The sequence below is a fragment of the Sciurus carolinensis genome, chromosome 5 (genome assembly GCF_902686445.1).
Source record: "Sciurus carolinensis chromosome 5, mSciCar1.2, whole genome shotgun sequence".
NCBI classification, from domain to species: domain Eukaryota; kingdom Metazoa; phylum Chordata; class Mammalia; order Rodentia; family Sciuridae; genus Sciurus; species Sciurus carolinensis.
In genome coordinates this window covers 46,580,011-46,604,825 of record NC_062217.1, presented here as the reverse complement: position 1 = coordinate 46,604,825, position 24,815 = coordinate 46,580,011, and the positions used below count along the sequence as shown (strand labels likewise).

The 24,815-nt window shown below is 36.5% G+C and overlaps 1 protein-coding gene across 5 annotated transcripts in view; it reads left to right on the top strand.

Moving 5' to 3' along the window:
* Dgkh (diacylglycerol kinase eta) overlaps positions 1–24,815 on the top strand; it is a 182,440-nt gene that overhangs the window by 79,537 nt on the left and 78,088 nt on the right. For all 5 annotated transcript variants that reach the window (XR_007108745.1, XM_047552712.1, XM_047552710.1 and 2 more), the window contains exons 3-4: positions 79–189; positions 2,281–2,361. Coding sequence is in view for 4 of the 5 variants with exons in the window: in XM_047552712.1 (XP_047408668.1) it covers positions 79–189; positions 2,281–2,361 (192 nt within the window). In the remaining variant the exon portion in view is untranslated. The remainder of the gene's footprint in view (positions 1–78; positions 190–2,280; positions 2,362–24,815) is intronic.

Here is a 24,815-nt window from a genome sequence, read left to right as displayed (position 1 = left end):
TGTGCATCATTGATTTGGAATTGCATTTGGTTTTGGATTTCATTTTAATTGTGTCCTTGTGCTTCTCTTTCCCCCCAGACCAGTATAAAAGAGGGACAGCTATTGAAGCAAACCAGTTCTTTTCAAAGATGGAAAAAGCGTTACTTCAAACTTCGAGGCCGGACACTTTATTATGCAAAGGACTCAAAGGTAATTCAAGTGAATACTAGTTTTAAGCAGTGAGGTTATGGATGGGTTTAAAAGTTTGGTTGTATAAGCTGTTTTTCTGTTGGAGCCTCATGAGGCTACTTTTATATGGTGTTGATATAAATGTGACCCATCTTGGACCCCAGCCCTCAGAGGTCAATTTCAGTCAGCCCCATACGTGTCCATGAGAATCAACTTATAGGAAGGCTCTAGTGTGTAGTTCATCTGTCCTTCCTTCCAATTAAAGTAAAATATTAAATATAATTTATTAGATATAATAAACTCAAATTGGTGGGTTTCTGTCCTTTTCTTCTTTTTTACCTTTTAAACCTTTTTCTACCCATGGAGAATGTTGTTACAGTTGCTAAAAATTCATGCTCTGGGTCCAAATAAGGGTTCATATCCCAATTCTGCACATTTCACGGAGTAGCGTGGCTAGCATTGCTGAGAAGATGCTTAAAGTTGATAATGCATATCAGGTGCTTACATAATACTTGGCACAGAATAATTACTCTATTTTGCTAGCAATTAAGAATAAATATATTAAATTAAAATGACAACATAAATTTTATAGTTGAATTAGATAATAATAATGCATTCTTGGAAGGAAAATTTGTAATAAAACGCCCCCAGTAAAACTGAAATTTTAATATTACTTCAAAAATAAACATTAAGATTTTTTGCCAGTTGGATAATTCCATTTTTTAAAAAATACATGTTCCTGATACAATTACTAAAGTTACATACCAGGAGGTAAAAACAAACAAACCTAATTCTTATTTTATGCAGCTGTAATAGAAGTAATACACAAATACTTATGTAGGAGTACTAACCAAATAAAATAATCATATTTTTAAAGTCAGGATGTTCAAGGTCTTCCCTGACCTGGCTCCATCCTGACTTCATGTTGGTCTCCAGAGGCATTGGCTACTTGACAGCATTTGACTTTTGGGCCTGGGTTTTCCATCTGCAAAATGATTCTTTCCTTATCTCCACTTGACAACCCCCCTGTTTTCTTTATTGTCTCACTCAGATAGGCCTTATCCCATCATTCATTTAATTTTTTTTTTTTCCTAGCGAACCCAACAGTGACTTTCCATAGCATTTCATTAGATCTTTTCCACTTTTAACAGTCTCTCTTACATTATAGTTGGTTTTGTCTATTTTGTCTCCCATGCTAGGTTGTAATTGTCTGCCAATCTGGGAACGTCTTGGAGTTAGAGCAATTAAATAGAAGTAGAACAGTTTAACCCTATTGAGACTGGGGATGGGGAACTGGAAGCCATCAGAGAAGAGGGACCCTTAGGGCTGCATGTATGTGTAGCTCAGTGGTAGAGTGCTTACCTAGATGCATCAGGCCCTGGGTTCAATCCCCAGCACCACAAGAAAGACTCGGGGGGTAGGGTGGTCTTTTCTCTGCAGCTGTAGAGGTGCATGTTATGCCATCCTTGCTAGAGGAACAGAATGAGTGTGAACAATGACTAACTCACTATGAACTTATTCATTGTTCATTTCTGTGGAGATTTTATTGCCTAACACTGGTTAAAATGCTGCTTAAGAGTATAAAAGGAACACTTTTCTCGTCTTATTTGGACACATATTTATAGATGAGGAAAATAAGATTCAGAATGTTCAGTAATTCATCATGACCTGAGCCAGGATTATTTCTCAATTCTCACTTTGCAGACCTGGGAGCTATGATTTGGCCTCTGCCTCCCCGGCAAAGCTGTTTCAAGCTTGTGAGTGTGTGTGTGTATGTGTGTGTGTGTGTGTGTGTGCATGAGTACGCACAGGACACTCAGTAGGTTCACCATAAGTGGTATTGTGCTTTCAGGGAGCCCAGAATATTTGCAATGGAACAGTGTGCTGGGGGGTCTCTAAAGTCCTTTTTAGTTTATGACTTAGTTATGGCTTAAGGTTTCACGCATCCTTCCTTAGAAGAAATTGCAAGCATCACTCACTTAATTTTTTCTTTATTTTCTGGGCCTCATTCTTGACATAGATTTCATAGTTGTGACCTGATAGTAAAAATGTATTGAATAACTTGGAGCTAGGTTTTTACTTAATATGTTTGTCTTCTTTTTTCGTTAACAGTCTCTGATATTTGACGAAGTTGACCTCTCAGATGCCAGTGTAGCTGAAGCAAGCACCAAAAATGCTAACAACAGCTTCACGGTATGGATGTTTTCTATTAACTCCCTAGGCAAAGGGTGTAAAATGGCTTTCCTGAGTGCAGATGGAGGCCTAGTTTAGTTATCAATTGTATGTCAATTTATGTGTTTTGGGGTTCTTATTAAACAAGAAACTCTGATAAGTACATTCATTCTAACACCCAGTATCATGATACATTCTAATACCTAGTATCATTCATGATCAATTGGCCCAATAAACTTGGGTTTAAATGTTTCTTTTTTAACATGTACTTCTTAATTTTAGTGCTTTAAAAGTTTTTATTTTCTTTAAACTAATACTTCAATTAATGCCATTGTTCTTAAGTATGAAAAACCTTGTTTCATATTTTTAACATTGTTAAAAATAATTTTTTATTCCTTCTCTCTTATTTTTACTCCTGCTGCTGTTGTTCAGGCAATTGCCATGGTTCAGACCTTTATTTTTTCTTACTTAGATAATTCATTCAAGAGCTACTTAAGGGGCTGAGATGTGGCTCAGTGGTAGAGCGCTTGCCTAGCATGTGTGAAGCACTGGGCTTGATGAATAAATAAATAAAGATACTCTGTCCAACTACAAAAAAAAAAAAAAGAGCTATTTAAGAGGTATCTTCTGTTCCAGTTTCTTCTTTCTGATCATAAATGACTTCATTTTAAAAGACATAGCTTATCCCCCATTGCGTGAATAGTGCAACCCCAACTCAGAGGTAAAGCGCTGTTAAGATCCTTCCTCAGCATTCCAGAGTTACTGACATTATTTGTCCTTCTGTGTCCCACCCCTGGGGCACTTCTGCCTGAGCTTTTCCCATCCCCCTGACTTGAATGATTCCTTCTGCAGCTGTTGAAATCGTATCAGTTCTTCACACTTATTCCAGGTATCTGATTCTTCTTTCATTTCTTTAATTCACAAAATATAAGTTGAATGGCTACTGTGTGCCAGGCACTGATGCTAAACACAAGAAATTCAGAGGTGTATGTATGTCCGTTGTTCTGTCTATGATTTCCCTTCAGATCTTCACAGGCAGTTCAGTGAAGCTCATGTGGGGTCCCATGTATAACTTCACATTCTTTAGCTCCCGTAAGATTGCTCTGCTTTTGTCACACTCCCAATCTGAACTCCAAGAAGTCACCACCACTGCGGACACTAGTGTGTCGTGTCCATCCCTGGGGGCATGACAGGAATGGAGACAGCCAGATAAACAAATACAGAGAGCTCTGTAGAGGGCGGGGTGAGGGATAAGGTGAGCACTTGTAGGGGGAGGGGCAAGGGAGGAAGCAAACGAATTTAGATTTAGTCTTATTGATTTATGGGCATGGAAGATAATTCGTAGTGTAAATATTCCTCTCTCTCTCCCCCTTCCCCAGGGAGAGTTTAGTTTAAGAAGAGGAAAGCCCAGAATAGAATCCTGGGAAAATGTTAAAATGTAAGGTTTGACCAGTGGGTAGTGAGAGCTTTCTTAAGTAAAGGAGAGCTGGGAGGGAGTGATCCCAGAGGGGTTCATTTTCAAGATGGAAGTTGTAGAAGGTCAAGTCCAAGAACTGAAAAGTCATCCTTGAATTTGTGCATGGGGAGGAAACAGCAGTTTTCTCCTCTATGGAGACTTGTGGAGGTGGGGATAAGGGTTCACCCTAACAGGGAACAGAGTTAATTGGAAAGAGGGTTTCACATTTGAAGATTTGAAGAATGGAATAATTTCAGGTAAAGAAAAGGTCTGGGACTTGAATTAAAGGCCAAGGGAACCAAAGAGCCTGGGTTTGGGGAAGTTTTCAGATCTTTTCTGTACACAGCTCTCTCTTGTCCTCCAGCTGTGTGTGGTCTCTCCTGTTGTATATTTCTTACAGAATCTACATATTCTGCCTTATGCTTAGCTAAGCATCTGTTTTTATTACAATCTCTGCTATACCTTATTCATAAGTATTATTGATTTTAATAAGTTGAAGGTTCTTTTTTCAGCTTGGGAAGACTTTTTGTTGAAATATTTTCAAGAAGTTTCTTCATTCAGCCAAATGTTATTTCTGAAATTTGCTGTACTAGACATGCAGGGATGAATACATTAGGCAGATTGCTTAGAGTTTTACAGCAAATGGATCTGATAGAACTTGCAAGGGTGTAAAATGGAGCAAAAGACACGTTCTCAAACTGCTAATTGACAATCCTCCCTGTCTTTCAGTATTTAATTGTCCTGCCTTTCTAGATTATGGTAACTGCTACTGATACTGTTATTTTAGCTATTACATGTCAGAGGTTAATGTTGAGGTGTGATGGTGTCATGCCTGAGGAATCCAGGGATGGCCAAATCCTGCTTCATTACAGCCATCCCTCTTTTGCTCTAAGTCCTTAGGATAATATACTGATGAGGAGGACACTAGGATATGGAAAATCTATAAATAGTAAGTGGAAAATAGACAATTTGTGCTTTTCCTGAAAACCCATTGTGAACTCTGGTAAAATGGGTTCCAAGGAGCAGGGTAGCAACTGACCTAACCCAGAAGCTGCTCAGAATTATCTACTGCATTTAATTGGTATGAGCAAATCACTGAGGCTGGTCCCACTGTGAGTAAAAGGGACATAGACAGCAAGACAGTCTCTGATATTTGTGGGCATGATTTAAAATCTGTATACATAAGGACTAATTTTCCTTGCTTTCAGTCTTCCTTTCCCACCCCTAGTTAATAACTGTCTTGTTTTTTCAGTTCTAAAACTTGTCTAAATCACCTCGTGTATTATATTAATTTTCTGACTTTAATAAACTACCGCTGACATAATGACTTAAAACAATGCCCATTTATCTCACAATTTCTGTAGGTTACACAGCATAGCCAGGTTCCTCTTCTTCAGATCTTACAATATTGAAATAATTACATATAATAAATTCAAACATGTTCATATACACACATAAATACACACCAATTTTTAATTGTCTTAAATTGGTCTACCATTGACTCTAGTTTAATTTTATGGTTATTAGCATCTTCTGCAGTAGCTAACTTGCTAACATTTAAAGCATTTGTGACTTTAGGTGGCACTGATGAGAGGAGGCAATAGAAAGGGACAATCTCTGATGTCCTTATTGTCATTTTACAAATATTTAGGTTTATGTTCATTAATTTATTTGTAGTTTAAGTTCTCCCATTACATTTTCTATTATTGTGAGGGTTTTAATGTGTTGTTCTTTTTTGTTATGAATTTAAAAACTATTTTACTTTTATTGATATCTATATGGTGTTTTGAAGTTTCATTTTCACTTGAACATATTTATCACTAACACCCCTATTCTGTATATGAATGTGTTCTTTTATATTCAACTGGAAAGAATTGATTTTCCCTTGGTCACACTGTGCCACCCTGGGAAAGGGCTCCAGACCTCCCTATGGCCAGTCCAGGGCCCTTTCCTATCACATATCATTCTTTCCATCTGTATAGTTTTTGCTTCTGCTTTTCTTCTTTTTTTCTTGTTTTTTTTTATTTATTTTTTTTTAGTTTATTGACTTTTATTTATTTTTATTTGTTCCTTTTAGATATACATGACAGTAGAATATATTTTGACATAGTATATATACTTGGAATACAACTTATTCTAATTAGGATCCTATTCTTATGGTTGTACATGATGTGGAGATTCACTGGTGGTATGTTCATGTATGAACATAGGAAAGTTATGTCCAATTCATTTCACAGCCCTTCCTTTTCTTATCCCCCTTCCCCTTTATTTAATCTACTGAACTTCTTTCTCATCACATCCTGTGCTCTCTTTGTCTCTTTCTTACTAATCAGGATGTATATATGCCCATGCTTTTTTTTTTTTTTTACATTTATTAAATTGCAGAGGATAGGAGCTTAGATTATGAAGTTAGACAGACTGGATTTGGATCCTGGCTCAGCCAGTTTCATGGCCTTGGATATATTCATTAATCCTTTAAGTCCAAGTTTCTCACCTGTATTGAAGATAACAACGTGCCTGCTCCATAGGGTTATGAGTTTCAAATCAGTTGGGATAACACACTAAACTACTTAGTATGGTGATCAGCACATGCAGATTAATAAATGCTAGTGGCTATTATTATTATCCTGAATGTATTATCCTTCTATTTCCTTCACAAGTGGCAGCATATTGCCAATTCCTAAAAGTTTGGAAATTTTGAAGGAATGTATGGATGAACTTCCTCTTGAAAACTTTTCATCTCGCCTGCTTTTCAGAGCCACAGTTAAGATTTATTTCCACATTCATCTCTTATTTAAAAAGTATTATTGGGAAAAGCAATCTTTCAGTAATGAGTGAAATGATAAGTATACCTTGTTAGGTATGTGTTATTTGTTAAAGAATAGCTTTTCAATGATTTGAAAGTCATCACAAGATATATGTTCAGCTTTCAAAACCTCTGTTCAAATAGCTGTTTTTCTTAACTTTTACTGGAGAGAGATTAAGCTTTAAACAGAAGAGTCATTTTAAAGGAAGTATTGTATTGGCATTGTTAATACTTCTTACGGAAGTTTGCAGAAAAAGTAGCATGTGCATTTTGTGTGTTTATGTGTTTGCTTAAGAAAGAATCACAGGTTATTTATTTGGTTTATTTAACCACCCTTAACATTTTCAGTATGTGGGCTGCAGAGGTGCATAAGTGAAATAAGTGTTACTGCACTCTATGGGATGTGCAGTAACATGCAGGCACTATGTGGGAGTTCTTATTTTTAGATCTAAATGAGTGCTGGAACCAAGGGCCATTTCAGTTCAGGGGTCACTTGCCCCAACAGATATAATGAAAATTGATTAGCATTTGATTATGATTCTTCCTAGGAGGTTTGAAAAAGAACTTAAAAGGAAACCAATAAGCGAAGAGAACATACTCTTCCTGCACATAAAATGCCAGAAATTATGCATTCATAATATCATTTAAGTGTACAGACTGTGTTTTAATGGGAGGGAAGAAAATGTTCTTAAGAATTTGTTTCTTTAATGGTTACTTATGTTTATTCTGTTTTTCCTCTTAGCTTCCTCACAGTTGACATAGTTCAGTTCATCTCTCTGAAGAGAGACATCACATCCTTTGAACTCAAGAAAGTGTCAGTTTGCTTTTATCCATTAATAGCTCAATATTTAGTTTCAAAGGAAGTAACTAAAAGTCATTTTCTTTTTATATCATGTGACTGCCCATCACACAAAAGGTATTTATCAACCAAATAAACAATCAGTTAGATAAATAAGTTTTCTATCTTCTTTGGTAATATTTTTTGGAACTACCATGTTCCCTTTCTAAATGCTTTATGTGTGATAATTCATCTAATGCTTTATTATCAGTTCTATGAGGTAAGAACTACTATAATTTCCATTTGATAGATGTTTTTACTGCTGTGACCAAGAAGCTTAACAAGAACAATTTTAGAAAAGGAAAAGTTTCTTTGAGGGTTCACAGTTTCAGAGGTCTCACTCAGTAGACAGCCAGCTCCTTTCAGAGCTCAAGGTGAGGCAAAACATCATGGTGGAAGAGTGTGGTGGATGGAAGGAGCTCAAGACATCACACCAGGAAGCATAGAGAGACTCCACTCATTAGATACAAAATGTATACCCAGAGGTGCTCTCCCAATGCCCTCCTCCTCTAGGCACATCCTACCTGCCTTAAGTTAACCACTCAGTTAATCCCTATTATGGGATTAATTATCTGATTAAGGTTGTCATAACCCAGTCATTTCACCTCTGAATTTTTTTTTCTTTTTCTTTTTTACAGGCTGCAATTGATTCATTGTACACAAATGAAATAATACAAACATTTTGTTTCTATGGTTGTATACGATGTAGATTCATATTATTCATGTAATCATACATGTATATAGGGTAATTATGTCTGTCTCATTCCACCATTTTTCATACCCCCCCCTCTCATTTCCCTCTATGTAATCTAAAGTTCCTCCATTCTTCTCTCACTCCCACCTCTCTGCCCTCATTATATATCATCATCCCACTTATCAGGGAAAACATTCAGCCTTTGGTTTTTTTGGTATTGGCTTATTTCACTTAGCATGATATTCTCCAATTCCATCCATTTATCTGCCCTTCAGCAGATGAATGAATGTTTTTGCATTGTCTCACAGATGAATTTTTGAGGGACACCTAATATCTAAACCATAACAATAGATGAGTAATCTGAAACAGAGAGGCTAACATCTAATACATGGTATAACTGGAATCTGACCCTTCTAGGTCAGCTGGCCTCAATCTGTATTCTTGACCACTCTGCTACCCTGCCTCTTTATTCTGGCGTTTTAGATAAATGTGGTTCTGATAGTATTCCACTAATTGGTTATTCCTGGTTTCATTGTCTTTTCTGCTTCACCCATTGATAATCTTAGACTGTGTTATCAGATGTATAACAAGTACTTGCTGGGCAGACTACAAATTTATAATATTACATTATATTCTTGGCACTGTATCTTATAGAAGAATATTGGCTAAAGAACTCTTGGAGGAAGGTAACCAATATTATAAAAGGTCTGGGAATTATGGGATCAATTGGCATTATAGGACACTTTTTTATTTTAAAGATTTGGGAAAATATGACAAATGCCTCTTTAATAGTTGGAAGATTGCCATGTATGAGAAGTAGTAGATTGGTTTTATGTTACTGCCACATGCAGGACAAAGACCTGTGGTTGAGTTCACTAGAGGGACAATTTCAGCTCAACATAAAAAAGAACTTTCTAACTCAAGTCATCTAATAGAACAGGCCCTTTGTGAGGTAATGACCCTGCCCATTATTAGAAATCTTTATTTATCTTCCCTGTGAGCTGAAATGGACTTCAAGGGAGAGTTCTGAGAGCAGACTCAAGTACAAAGTGCTGAAATGAATTTCTCAAGGTTGGATGACTAATAGCTATGTGCAATTAATACCAAATTCAGGGCTCTTGGTGTTTGTCGTGATAAGCAAGAAGAGTAGGTTTAGAGATTGCTGGGCAGTGTGCTAGACCCTTTACACAGGCTGTCTCACTAAACTACTTAGCAAGAGATAAATAACCATTCTTCAAGATCTGTCAGAGAGCTCTTGACATGGGGTTTGTATGAGGGAATGGTGAGAAGAGTTGGTAGAGACTGAAATTTCCTGGTAGACCCGAAGACTGTATCTGCACTGGATCCCTAAGGCTAACACAATGCCCATAGTTATTTGTTGAACAAATGAAACAGGTTCTTGTTGAATGAATGAGTGGTATTTGTAAACTCTAGTGGACAAACTATCATTTCATGTTTTAGCCTAGAGCACAGTTTCCTAATCTTTCCCCCTTGATGTTTGGTTTTACATAATGTACTCCTGAAGTCTTTGTATAATGTCTCACACTGTTTTTTTGTACCAACAAGTCTTAGAAAAGCACAATCCTTGCCTCTCATTAATCATTGCTGTGGTCTCACCTTTATTTATATATTTATTAGATGTCTGATAGTAGTAAACCTCATATTTTTATGTTAATGTTGCTTATAATATTTTATAGTACCCTAAAATGATACCATACTAATGCATTTTAAGCACTTGTTTTGCCTTTGAAAATTGATTTATGTACAATTTAGATGACTTTCTACTATGAAAGCTGATAATTTATGAGTTTAGTTTAAAATTTATATTCTTTTTCTGTGTCTTAGACATGAGGGACTTTTAGAAATGACATGTTTTGTTATTTTTTTGGTGGTCATATCATATGTGTCTTTTCATTTAGTGATATATCATCTTTTTTCAAGACTATAACCCAGAGAAATATCTCTTAGGGCCTTTTCAGACCCAAGTCCTAGGATGTAAGAAATCATGAGTCCTTTTGTAGCTAGACTGAAGTCTTGGGGTGAAGATAAGTTGTAGGTAGAAGAACAGTGCTCTTTTCTCCACCTTTAGTAGGAACCATCTATAAACCTTTGCAGTAATTTCCTGAATTCTCTACCTCCCCAGTAGTCTAACATAAATCTCCAGATGGGCTTTCTATAAAGTAAGGCAAGACCCAACCTTGAGAATTCTGCCAACTTTGGGGCTCTTGGAATCTTGGGCTTCCTTGCCAAAATCAGATCATGGGACTGAATCCCAGAATTTAGATCAGTTTCATCAAAGGGTCTGTCAGATCTTGATAGACACTATGAACAGGTTGGCAGGAGGGGCTAAAGAGCTATGTTACTGGAGGTCTGGGCAGGGCATCGTTGTAAGTTGCTCTACTTGGCTTTACTTTTCCCTTGTGCTGTACCTGGTCTCACTGAAGATCTATGACTAAGGGAGAACATAGTAGTAAGTGATAGTAGTAAACCTCATATCAGGAACCTTCAATTTGCTGCCTCCAGCATTCTTCCTATCTTTATAGGCTGGTGCATGGCAGCCCATTCCCCACTCCACCCTCCACTACTTCCAGGACTTCCCTGAGAACTCAGTTGTTTAGAAAAGATTTATTGGGAATTTACTATATGTCTCAGAGATTGTGTTAGATTCTGAATATTCAGTGCTGATTAAAAAGAATTGGCAATTGAGCAACAAGTTCTAAAAAAGAACTTTTAGAAGTTCTTTAAGTTCTAAATAAATTTAGAAGGAGGAGATGGTGCCTGCCTTTGGGAACATGTCCCTGTCCTTAAAGTTTAGTAACCTTGGGATTAGGATTCCTAGGATACAAAAAACAAGGAGTCATCCCCCAACTGGTACTAGAAACTGCCATTACAGGGGCTCATGTCATAGGAAAGAGAGGCAATTATATCATCTCATAAACTGAAGGCTCAGACCACTCAGGACTCCATAAACAGACTCCTCTGGAACCTGTTTGTCTACTCTTCTTCACAAACATGTTTCTTTCCAGTATTTCTTGAGACCAAAATATGGCAGCCATGTAGAACTTCTTATCCCTGGGCCTGGATGAGGTGAAGCTGATTCCCTTCGAGGCTTTTAGCCTTAAGCACTTTGTGCACGGTCAATGGAGGACTGCTGTCCAGATGAAAAGTCAATCCAGTTTTAACCTTGTATCTTGGAGGATTGACTTTTCTACTGCTTTTGCATATTACAGCTCCCACATGAACAGCCACATGCAACACAGCCTTCTGGTCTTGGAACAAGTCATAAATCATATTTCATGTATAAGCTCCGTGGATGAGGCTTTTCACAGGTGCCAAATAGACAGTTCTGAGCTGTTGTTGTCATAGTCACCAGGATCCTACAGTCAGTACTTGTAGCTATGTGAGGTTGAACTTCCATCTTCTCCCCTGAGAAATTCTATGTGAAAACTGGCCAGTGTGTCTCAAGTTTTGAACCAGCAGCCCAGTCCCACCAACCATCCTGCCATGCACAGGCTTCTAAGCAGTGCAGACTACAGTGAAAGTTTTTTCACTTGTTGCCAGCATGATGCCCTTCTTGAAGAAGGCCTACCAGATTTACTTGAACTTCATTGTGGTCTTTATATGGTTGAAACTTTAGTAAAGGCTTTTTAGTCCCACATTCATTTAAGTAACCCTGACTTCTGATATCTATTTGTGGTATAGATTGAAGCGCCAGACTCTATAAAAGACAAAATCTTGCCACATAAGTACAGGAATACGGACTTAATATGGGAAAGTGAGCTCCTGGCAATAATAAAAAATTTTTTAAATAAAACACCATAAATATTTGGATATTAGCTAAAAACTGTCTGATATCCAGCGACCATCTGAACAAAGCAATGGAACCAAGAATGGCTTTAGTATCTTGGAAGTCCTGTGTTGGCTAGCATGGTACTGTTTCATAAGAATTTTGAAGTTTCAGATCTTCTAGGAAGCCAGGATCTTTGAAACTTTGTTAAGAAATTAGAAATATTAGAAAGCCATGGTGCTCAAATTCTCCAGAAAATCCCAAAGATGTTTGCAACCCTCTGTCTTGTGAGCAACCTGAGCATCATAGGGTTTTGAATGACCTGATGAGACCTAAGTGGTGTGTTCCCAGAGAGGGGCTCTGTGTCCCTCATACCTTGTTCTTATTGATGACTCTCATAATGGGCCTTGCTTCCTGTATGATGCACTCTAAAAATGAGAACACATTGTTATACCTCTCAGATTTTTACTCCATTGGACAATTTTTTAAAAAAGACATTAAAATAATTTTAGGTTTGCTTTGAGTGTTAGTAAATATTAAAATAGTACTAAGGAAAGCCTACTGTTCTATAAGATTTTAGAGAATTAAGATATATGTAGAAGAAAATGAGAGGGAGGGGATTATGAAAATGGTGCAATGAGATAGACATCATTGCCCTATGTACATGTATGATTACATGAATGGTATGAATCTACATTGTGTACAACCATAGAAACGAAATTATGTACCCCATTTGTGTACAATGAATCAAAATGCAGTCTGTAAAAAATTAAAAACTAAAAAAAGATATTTAAAATATAGATAAAAAAATAAATGAGTATTTGTTCCTGAATTCTCTTTGTTATAGCCTATAATAAGGAGTAATGAGTACAGCTTCATTATCTCAATAAGCCCATGAAGTACTTTTCCTTTCATTCAGCAGATGAAGGAGGTGTGAGGTTCAGAGAGCTTAATTTGTGTAAACTTATAGTTATCAAGAAACATAGTTAATATTTAAACTCTATGCTCTTTCCATGAGAATAAATGGCATATTAGAATTTTCAGGCTCCTAATAATTAAAAATACAATCACAGTAACCAGGCAAGGGCCTATCATTTTTAATAGGTTGTGTTGCATTCTGGCCAAACCTAGTGAATCCACATAACTTATAAGCTAGAAGAAAGTTTATGTTGAACAGTGTACCAGCTAGCAAGGATTAGAGTGCTTGCTTGTTGTAGAGTGTTGACTCTCATGGTCATTAGGCTAATTATCTTTACGGAACAGGAGAGATGTAACAGTTTTGGTCTTCCTCAATAGTTTGATCTCAGGTAAGAATTTAATTTCCCAATAAGAAAGTTATTAAATTAGTTGTTGGCAAAAAGAGGCTTTCCATTCAATAGTTCTGCCTTACTCATTTTTATGGTCTCTGAACCCAGTTTAAACTTGGCCTAGACAAAATCTCAATGTATGAAGGCAAATGTAGTTTTGTATTTAGGGAAAACAAATTACAGCGTAGTTAGTCTGCAGCAAGCCAGGGAAGTCAGAAGCAATATCTTTTTATTAACAATAGGTAAGTCTAGTGTTATCCAGTTGGAGATTTTTATTTTTATATTTTTTTCTTTTTAGTCTTGCTGTTTACACAGGTTGAAACCTGCTGGCAGCAGATCTGAAGGCTTTTGGACAGTCTTGAACCTCAGGTTGTATTAGCTGATCAGGGTTGGAGAGAAGGGTCAACCAGCTATCTTTCTCAGAAGCTTCTGGAGAGCTGCCCATACTGGTATGAAACTCAGGGCAGAGGTTAGCCTTTATGTTTTGGAGAAAAACAGATTAATAGCAAGAAATTTAAAGAGAGCTGAGAGTAGAAGGTGTGGCACTGACCCTTGACATCAGGACTTGATGGAGACCCCTTCCAGCAAGACTGAGCAATGGCCTGCTTTGCTCCAGACTCCAGGCACTGCCTGTAGGGATTCAGTGGTAGTAACATTCTGTTAGTGCTCTGTGATAATCTAGTGTGGCACTGTTTGCTAAGAAGGTTTGACAGTGGGTGCTACTGGTCGAGTAACCAGAAGTCACATAGGCCTGCCACTAATATTTGCAGCAGGGAGTCAAAGTATTCTTTGTATTGTAGATTTCATGTTTGTAGGGCTAAAGAGCTGAGGTTTTGGCTTCTATGGTCTGGTTTCTGCACAAATGTTGGCCTTTTTATTTTTTTCAGAATCCCATTAATAAATAAAAATAAATAATTTTCCCAGTTGTTCAGCAATAGTACTAGATATTCCCTGTTTATTAGGCCTACAGTGTGAGAAAAGCTGTTAAGTCAATGCAGCCGATCCTTCTCCCTTTGGATCCCTTGAAAGAATTCTGGCTTTGTTTTGTTTGTATAGATGAATTGTTCATATAAATGTGTTTTAGAGTGGAAATGACTTATGGGGATGGGTAGAAACATCCCTACTAGCAGGGACTGATGTTACTATCTTCAAAACCATTGTAGAAAAAATATCTCTAAAAGATTTTAATTTGAAGGTTAACACAATGTAAACAGGTTATCCACTTCACAGAATAGGTATTAAAAGAGAGCTTTTCAAGTCTTTAAATTCATCAGAGCCTTCACTACATCCATCATCCAGAGTTGGAATTTGGGGTAGTGAAATGTCCTGTTTATGTGTACAAAAACATATGTAAAAAGGCATTGCTTATACACTATAATAGCAAATCATTTGAAACAACTCAAATGTGCAAATTACAGGCTGAATTGGACTGAATTATGAAATGTATCATATAACATAATACTATGCAGGCATGAAAAAGAATGATTCATTTCTATGTGTGACAATATGAATGCGTGACAATTTCTATGTGTGACTCCCAAGTTTTATTCAGTGGGGAAACCTAGATGTGGAACAGTTGCATTTATAAAATGTTACTGTGTGTGTTTATGCTCACACATTTCTATGTCTTTAAACCCCAAGAAAGCACATAATTATTATACATAAGTAGACTATCTCTGGAGAGAGAACACAAGAAACTGATAAATTTGCCTTCAGGATGGGAAGTTGGTAGCTGGGGAAGGCTTAAGAGGGAGAAATACACTCAATTCTAAATACATTTTGAATTTCATGTCACAAATATGTATGACCTCTTCAGAGATTTTTGAAATGCTCCATGGGAACCCTTTCTGGCACCTTTCTATTAAATGCATTTGACAAGAGTGACAGATTTGGCATGAAGACCACCTTGCATAGAACCACAGTGTCCCAGGAAACCACAATTAGGAGGAAGTCAGATTGTCTGCAGTGGGAGGGAAGGAAGGAATGGATGTGGGGCCTTCTGCAGAAAAACCAGGGAACTGTGACCAAAGGGAGGGGAGAAAGAGCAGAGGAAGCTAATGTAGAGTTGTTGGATTTGGGAGACTGGTTATATAAGCGGCACCTTTAATTCAGGGTAGAAAATGGACATAAAAGCAGGTCTGCAGGGCTTGAGGAGTGAAAAGACTTCATTTCTGGACCTTGTGAATGCAAAGTGACGGTACAATCTGAGGATGGCTAGCAGGCAATTGGGGGAGGGGTACTTCCAATGCTATTAAAAATGGCTTAAAGTACTTTTGTGGTGTTTTCATGGCTCAAAGTTTTTAGAATATTCAGGTATCTGCCCCTGATGTTTGACTGTGGAACAGTGGAAAACTTAGGTTTTGGAAATATTTTAGTTTTGTGGAGACCAAAACAAAACAAAATATTTTGTTTTGAAGTTTCCCATTACACACGTGTCCTGTAGAAAGGCATTTACTGTCATAAACCAGCAAGCTTGTGCCAAGGGAATGAGGCTAATGCATTGTTGCAATCTCTGATACAGTCTGGAAATATTAAATGAATGGTAAAACTTTTAATGTGTCCATTAACTAATACCACTAATTTACAGTGGGAGTGTATGTGACAGCCTACATAAATAATTTCTGAACTCATTGTGATTCTTGCTATTATAATTAATTTTAAAAACCCTCTCAGGTTTTGTGTACAATGTAATCCTTCCAATACAATGTCATATATGATTACATAGCTTATAAATATTTTGTTCTCTGAGGGTGCCTGGTTTGCCAAGACCTGTGTATGTAAGTGAATGGAACTATTGTTATTGTTAGTATTATTATTTTTATTATTTATTAGCACCTTTGCATAACCCTTTCTTACTTTAAAGAATACATATGTAGGTATGGGATTGAGATACAACTGTCCAATAGTTCCAATTATTATTTTTAAGGAAAATTAAGTGAGCAGCATATGCAGTCTTTTCTGCCTGCCCTTCCAGGATGATGTCAGTAAATTCTTTGCCATTCTTTTGTTCTCTATTTGATGGCTAGGAAGGCAGGAACATTTTAATCTGAAATCCTACTGTGCTTTGTGGCCTTGGACAAGTTAAAAACTTTTCTGAGCTTTAAGGTCCTCTGAGGAAAAATGAGATTGCTACTTTTTAAAGTTGTATGGGTAAACTGAGATCATATACCTGGCCTGTTAATACTCCATAAATGGCATCTCATAGAATTTGGACTTCTAACATAGTTATAATTCCAAATGTGCATGCTGGCATTATCTAAATTCCACATAGCTGGTTCCTGTGAATCTGCCTCCTAAGAAGCTATTAATTTCTTTTTGTCTGTGTCTTCTACTTAGATCCTCATGGACTGAGTGCCCCCATGCACAGCAGACTCTCTGCACCTCATTTCATGTCCTCTCATGCATTCCTATAGTTTAGTAAGAGTTTTCTACCATGTCTTCCCTTAGGCTGACTGTACTGCTACTTTGCCAGGTATCTGGTTCTTGACTCTTTCTTGTTTAAAGCAGAAAAGAGTAGTGTCAATCCATACCCCTTAGCATAGTTAAAACGTTTTTCATAATTTCCCCCATGACTTATTTTCTGTTCTTAATGTGCTGTTGTCACATTGCACTTTTTGTGATACCCAGCTCTTGCCTCTGAACCTCTCTTCTGTGCATTTGTGTGTCTCTTAGTTTGCAATAACCATACCTTCTCCTTCCCCTCATTCTGGTTTCCTCCCCATAGTCATACACATGAAATCGTACTTGCCTTTCGCCCTTCCTTGAGTCTCTTCTTCCCCCAGAAAGCAGCCCCTGATCCTTTAGTCTTGGCTAGTTGCATGTTCACTGTTTTCTTGGAACCCAGAATACTGAGAACACAGACAAGGTTCACATCTTGAAAGATGTTGCATACTGTAAGCTAAACCAAATGATTTGGAAGGTGATGGGAACTTTACACACCTGTATTTCCTTTTGTGTTGTGAGCTCCTTGAGTGAAAAGACTGGGTATTTCATCTCTCTGTACCATGGGCTGCACCACTGCTTAGCAAAAAGTAAGCATGCTTTCCATTTTCTAGTGGATGAGATGGATCCAAATGGAGAGTGTAAGTTTTAATCTATCACAAAAGGTCACCTTTAGTATATTCTTCAGAATCTCATAACTAACCCATCATCTTTGCTCATCACTGAAAACATTAACATACTTTTATTCCAGGATTGTGTTTGGCTTTTAGAATGGAGTCATGAAACAGACAAAAAGTGGGCAGAGTCAGAAATAAATCAAATGTTAATATGTAGTTGGAGAAAAATGCTATAAAGTTAAGAATAACATTTTGTGATGGAGAATAAAAGGGAATCCATTCTTAGATAAGGTTATCAGGGAAACCAGTAAAAGCTGTTTTTCTAACACTTGGGAAAAGAAACGCTTACAAGTTTGCAAACATTAAGCAGCTACAATTATGCAGTTGATTTGTGTGATTTGCCTATCAGTTTGAATTCTTTTATTTTCCTTTGATAGTTGTAGAATATGCTTACTATATATTAGCAATCTAAATTTTTTAAATATTATTTTAGTTGTCAATGGGTCTTTATTTTATTTATTTATATGTGGTGCTAAGAATCAAACCCAGTGCCTCACACATGCTAGGCAAGGGCTTTACCACTGAGCTTCAACTCCAGCCCTAACAATCTAAATATTGATTGATTTTTATCTGTTCTTAGAAGGCTAAGTAATTTTTAGAATTTTTAAACCAATTTTAGTGAACCAGTATATTTTAAAAATTAAGACATAGCTATTTATCATATTGATTAATGAAATTATGGCTTAGTTATTTTGAAAACTTTCACAGGAAAAAATTTGTTATTATAATGGAAACCTTTTTATATCTTAATCTATTTATTTTTCTATTGAAATGAATGTTTTGATAACATTCAGTTTCTTAGAACTACATAGATGATAGCAAAATGTACTGTAGGCAGGGTTCTATTGTCCATTTGAAGGAACTTCAGGCCTTACTTCTCTATTATAACAGGAGAAAGAGGTTATGATCTTCAGCTAGAAAACCTGACTCTACGCTGTGGATCTGCTACTTACAGAGTTTACAATTTAAAAAGAAGTCAAATTTCTTTTTACCTCTTATATGGCCAACTACATGGAAGATTCAGTGAGATAATAGATGGATCCTTACTGACAACAAAACACTTTGAAAATGTAAGGTGCTGGGAAAGTAATCCTTTTGTTTATCAATATCAGAACTCCCTAAGTGTTCTATGTTTAACTGATTTAATTATTAGTTCCTTCAATGAAAAGTTGCTTGCATCCATAGATATTAGCTGAGATTATGATTATAGTAAGAATATAGATTTCAGGTATCTCTGATTTAGCAAAAAATTTATAATAATTATATTTTATGTTTATTTAAGGGGTATGGTAGGGACCCCAAAACCGTTCACATTCCAATCCTTGGAACCTGTGAATGTCAGGTTACATTGCTAAAGGGTTTTGTGATTATGATCATGTGGTCTTGAGATAAGATTATCCAGGACTACCTATGTGGACCCAGTGTAATCACTGGACTCCTTCTGAGAGGGAGGCAAGAGGAACCAGAGTCAGAGAAGACATGGCTATGGAAACCAGAGGTTGCAGTGATATAATGAAGGGACTTTGAGCCAAGGAATACAGGCAGCTTCTGGCAAGGAAATGGACTCTCCCCAGAGTCTCCAGAAAGAACCCAGTTCTCCCAACAAGTTGATTTTCAACTTCTGACCTCCACCACTACTCAAGTACATTCATACTGTTTTAAGACATTAAGATGGTGATGTTTGTTATAGCAACATTAAGAAACTAATACAATAGGGATCGACTAAGCATTAATAGCTATGATTTGTTTGAATTTTAAGAGACTTTTAGTACTGATTTTTTCACCCAAATTTTATTAGTCTTTAATGTAGCTAGATATAAGTAATATAATAGAATATCCCAAAAAGTAACATTTTAAGGACATTCTTGGTAGATTCTCTGAGACCCTTGCCATGCCTTTTGCCCAGTACAGAGAGCATGCCCTATAGAGGGACTGTCTTTATCACCATAGTTTTACTCTATCTTTCTACTTTTGACTCTGTGGTGAACTGGAGGCTTCTGGGAAGTAACGGTTGGACCTTGACTCTGAAACATATCCTTAAAGTCATGGTAGGCCCAGAAAGATGTGAAATAGACTGCTTCCTTTTAGAGACATATATCATATTGAATTCAGTTGCTAATTTGAAAAGTGTTTGGAATTCTGCCATTTACATGTCTTTATTTTATTTAAAGTGCACTATTTCATTAAATGCTTTTCACAAAAATTTCAATTTCATAGTATAATGAATTTTTTAAAAGAAAAAATTAGCTTTTTAGTATTTGAGGTCTGGTGGAAATACTATAGATGTAGGGAGAATATTGGTAGTAAGCACTGAAATCTGTGTTTTTTTTTTTCATGAAAACAGGCAATGCATTTAAATTTTATTTATATTATATACTTTAAGGCAATGAAAAAAATACAATATTAGGTTGTAGAAAGGGGTGAAATTTTTAAAAAAATTTTTTAGTTGTAGATGGACACAACACCTTTATTTAATTATTTTTATATGTTGCAGAGGATGGAACCCACTGTCTCACACGTGCTAGGAAAGTGCTCTACCACTGAGCCACATCCCCAGCCCCCAAAGGGGTGAGATTAATGTGGAAAATGACATTGTGGTGAAGCCATGATCCCTTAGTGTAGAAGCAGATTTTGTGAATATGGAGTTAAACTGACCTCATCTTAAGCTTGAGGCTCAAGAATGATGAAAGTAAGACCTGATAGCTGTTTAGCTCAGCCCATCCCACCATATCTCAATCAGAAGTGCATTAACTTCTGTGGACATCATGGGCCACTTGAGCAAGGGAATTGTGTTATTTATCTAGTTTGAGTTGGATATGGGGGAGGGAGGTGGGAGGTCAGAGACTTAGGTCCTGATGGATGTGTTCAGCCACCTGAGTTCAAGGCCAAGAACTGAACCTTTCACTGACCCTTGTGCAGAAGGAGACTAAGACACCCAGTTCTCTCACCTGCTTGGTCCCTCAAAGAGCTTTGTGTGGGGTACTCAAATATTTAGGTCCTTTTTTAAAAAAATATTGGAACAAATTTAAAATCTATACAAACTCAGGATAAGTCTGTAATGGACCCCACGTCCCCATTGTCCAGGTCTTGGTATTATCTAGATTTTGTCATACTTGCTTTATCTAGTTTCTCTTTTCCCTATTTTGCATGCAGTGTTTGATAGCAAATCTTTCACATCACCCACTTCACCTCTTGTTCTTCAGTAGGCATCCCTGAAGAAATATGGCGGCCATGTTTGGATTTTCTTTTCATCTTTCTTCTCAAGTACTTCTTGGGTATGTGTGGTCTATGAAAGAGAAAGATTGAACTGAGTGCAGTTTTGCTGTTCAGTGTAGTACAGGGAAGGGATGATTTTTTTCTTTCGTATAACAGTGCTGTTATGTTTTTGTTAACTCATCATATAAGAAATGTGTTAACAAATTGTGTACCTAGTGTTTATGTTTTTTTTTTTCATCAATATGTTGTAATGAAATTAACTCATTCTTAATTTATAGAGGTAATGGAAGAATCAATGAGCATTGCCTTTTTGGTCTAAGTCAGTGGTCAAGTATTCCTGCAGAAAAGGAGAAAGACATTTTCTTGGCAGGAATGTTTTCCAGTTGTCCAGAGGTCTTTTCCTTTTCTGTGATTCACTGATTTCTCAGAAAAATTGTGTTATATATTTACTTACACAAATTTTCCATCAGAAATCATTTTTCAATACTTGCACTTTTTTGTAAACCTATCACAAGTGAGCAAACAGTTTATATCTATGCTACAGAATTCTCAATGGTCTATACCAACTTATATGGTTATCACTTGATTTGTAATTTGATTTTTAAAATAAATATTACCTTCCACAAATATATAGCTTGTCTGGACAGATTTACCTATCTGAAATTTGGTGAACTTTCTTCCCTGCCTCCCTCTTTAGTTTGAGTGTTTTGAAGTTTGGGTCCACCTACTTGAAATGGCACAGTTGCCCACTAAGGTCATTAAGTTGTTATTCAGCCAAAGCGACTGAACAGTAAAAAGGATGAGCAGCCAAAAACCAAAGTATAGGGTGACTTGTAACAATCATGTTTGACTTTCAGTGGAGGGTGGTAATGTGTGTTTATGTACAAATCTAAACATGGTTCTATGAAGACATTTCAAAAGACTTTTAGATCATTGTGACGGTAATGGGGAAGACTTTAGTCTAACTACCAGACCATGTTTGCGTAGCATGCTTTCTACATAGCAGAATTTCTTTGTAAGTTTCAACTATAGATTAATAATGAAGTACTTGTGTGTGTGTGAGTTACTGGCTGACTTCAGTTTTATAATTAGTCTATTACATTTGTTTAAGTTATTTTGCCTCATCTTAGTCATTGTAATATTTGCATTCCAGGGCTTCATAGAACTACTACTTTCTTTCTTCTCAAACACTCAGTGCAGATTCCACAGAGTTCACATCTATAAAATGATCACGTATGGTATTGCACCAGCATGATAAAGTCTCTTCTTAGTAAAAATTTTTTTGTTATTCTATTTATTTAAATTATACAATCTGAGGCAAGAATGGAGGAAGGATGGATTATAATAGAGGAAAATGAGGGGATGGAGGGAGTGCAGGGAAGGAAAAATAATAGAATGAGACAAACATCATTACCCTATGTGCATGTATGATTACACAAATGGTATGACTCTACTTCATATACAACCGGAGAAAAGATAGATGTGCCCCATTTGTGTACCATGAATCAAAATAAAATAAAAAATTTATACTATCTGTTGAAAGTATCTGTGGTGCTTTCTTTGGTCATGGTGCCAGAAATTCATTTGTTGTGACATTATACTTCCGTTATGTATACAATGTAGTTGAATACTTACATTACCCTTTGTAGTTGATAAACAGGGATGTGCATCAGAATCCCTTGGGTAGCTTTGCCAAAATACATCTAACATTAACCTCACCTCCCCCCAAGATGTAGGTTCTGCAAGTCCGGTTTGGAGCGTCATTGGATGTGTTTTGATTTGGGTGTGCATATGCAATTGCAGAACTGTGCTCTTGGGTGGGAGAGGTTCCCAGCTAACTCTTGGAAGTATCTCTGCTCCCCAAATAGTAACTTAAGATGCATGATTACTTTGCAGTTTGGCACATTTAAGTTGTCAAAGTGAATTATTTCACTCCATAAAAAAATAAAAAGAATGAGAGAAAAGCAACATACATAATTAAAGAGTTGGCTATAGATTTTATAAGGAAAGATGGGAGAGGTATATTAAGACTGAGTGGTTGGCAGCTTTAGAGATAGCAAAGTTAGTATGAAAAGGGCTCACACTTATACCTTTTATAACAAAAGTCAAATTAGAGCCCTAAATTTTAATAAATACAAATAATACAAATTGCTATAGCACAATTACATTTTCTGTTTATCTTAATTTGCAATAAAAAGACTTCTTACTACATATGAATTTTTATTTCATTGGGGATGGGTCAGGACTGATCACTAAAGATGCAACGAGTCCTGCAGTAGGGCAGAGGTGATTTGTTTGTTAGAAAGAACTTTAGGTTAGAAATAAGAATCTCCTCAGATAGAAAAATCTGTTGAAGATTTAAATTGACCAGAGAAAGTTAAAGAATTTCCTTCATTGCACAACCAATAAGCAAAGTCTCAGTTAAAACAAATAGCCACCTATCTTGAAGAGTAGGTGTGGTACCTACTAGAAATGGCACACTGAATTCTTTCAGAGTTGTATAGGGACTCAGATACTCTGCAGTTAGGGAGAGTCATTTGTTTTTCCTAGTTTGTTAGTTGATATTCTCCTAATATCTTTTAAGGAGGAGTTTAGGAGGTCATTATCATTATTGCTGTGTTGGTGGTTTGCTGATCCGTGACTGTTTCGTTAGCAAAGTGCCTCCATTTTTTACTTTAGCTCATTGCACTTCCATCTTGGACCACGCTTACACAGGAAATATATATGTGACAGAAGAAATGGGTAAATGTATACGCAGTTTCTGTCACTGCTAAGAAAAATTGTGATGCTAATATTGGATAACCTTTGAGCTTTTTCACTGTGCTAACTGCTTTGCCTGGCTTATTAATCCACACTGTGCACAGTACTGTGAATTATTGTTCTGTCCCCACTTAGCACAGGAGAGACTGAGGCTTAGAGAGCCTGGGAAACGTGTCCACAGCCGCATAGGTAAAACAGGATGAGAATGAGAGTCGGGCTAGGTCAGCCTGACTCTATAGTTAGGCACTGACGCTCTCTGCTTTTGTTATTAAACTAATAGTTCCCTCAAATTGACTTCTCTTTAGAAACTTATTTCATTTTTTGAATTCTAACATTGTTGTGGGTAACAATAAGTATCATTTGACACTGGTCTCAACTTGTCTACACTTTGGAATCACCTGGGAGTTAAAAAAAAAAACAAAAACAAAGGTTGAATGTTTTCCCTGACAAGTGGAGGATGATATATAATGGGGGTAGGGGTGGGGAATGAGAGAATAATGGGGGAACTTTAGAATATGTAGAAGAAAATGAGAGGGAGGGGGGTATGAAAAATGATGGAATGAGACAGACATCATTGCCCTATGTACACATATGATTACACGAATAATATGAATCTACGTTGTGTGCAACCATAGAAATAAAATGAAGTACCCCATTTGTGTACAATGAATCAAAATGCAGTCTGTAAAAAATTAAAAGCTAAATTAAAAAAAAAAAGGTATTTGTGTCTATGTTCTCAGATGTTCTGAGTCCATGGTATGTGAAGTCTAGACATCAGGATTTTAGAAAATCCTCCAACAGAGTTTGAGAACTCCTGTTTGGGAACAAGGCAAAATACTAAATTCTAAATTTCCATCTTTCCGTCAGTAAAAAAATTAAATAATGTTTTTATTATAGAACTGCTACATATTTACCTCAGAAATTGCAGGGAAACACAAGAATTACCATTAAAATGATCTATAATCCCTTCACTATAATATAGTGCAGTTTTTGGGTTTGTATCCTTTTTTTTCCTGTACCCATTTATATATTTAAAAGCTTAACTATGTTACTGTTCTATAGAATTTCATATTAAATGCTGGATTATCTTATGTCTGTTTTATGTATTTATAAGATATGTTTTATAGATACATGATAGTGTTGTTTGATATTATAGGCCAGTAACTCTCAAAGTGAAGCAATTTCTCTGTTAATGGAGAGTTTGCATATTATTTGAAGAAAAATTCAGGAAACTGATCTGAATGTCCCTGCTCTGTACTTTAGTCATATATAGCAGTTTTCCAAACAAGCAAATCTTTGGTCTACTTCTTGTCTCCTTTATAGATTCTTAAGGCAAAACCCATGTGGTTTCCCCCTGGCTCAGGCATTTAGCAGATGCTTAGTAAATACTGGGATACATGAACAAATTTCATGTGCAATTAACAAAGACCCCAACGCTGAGTGGTTAATGACCCTTATTTGTCTGAATAATACTTGTTCCAGGATCTGAGGGG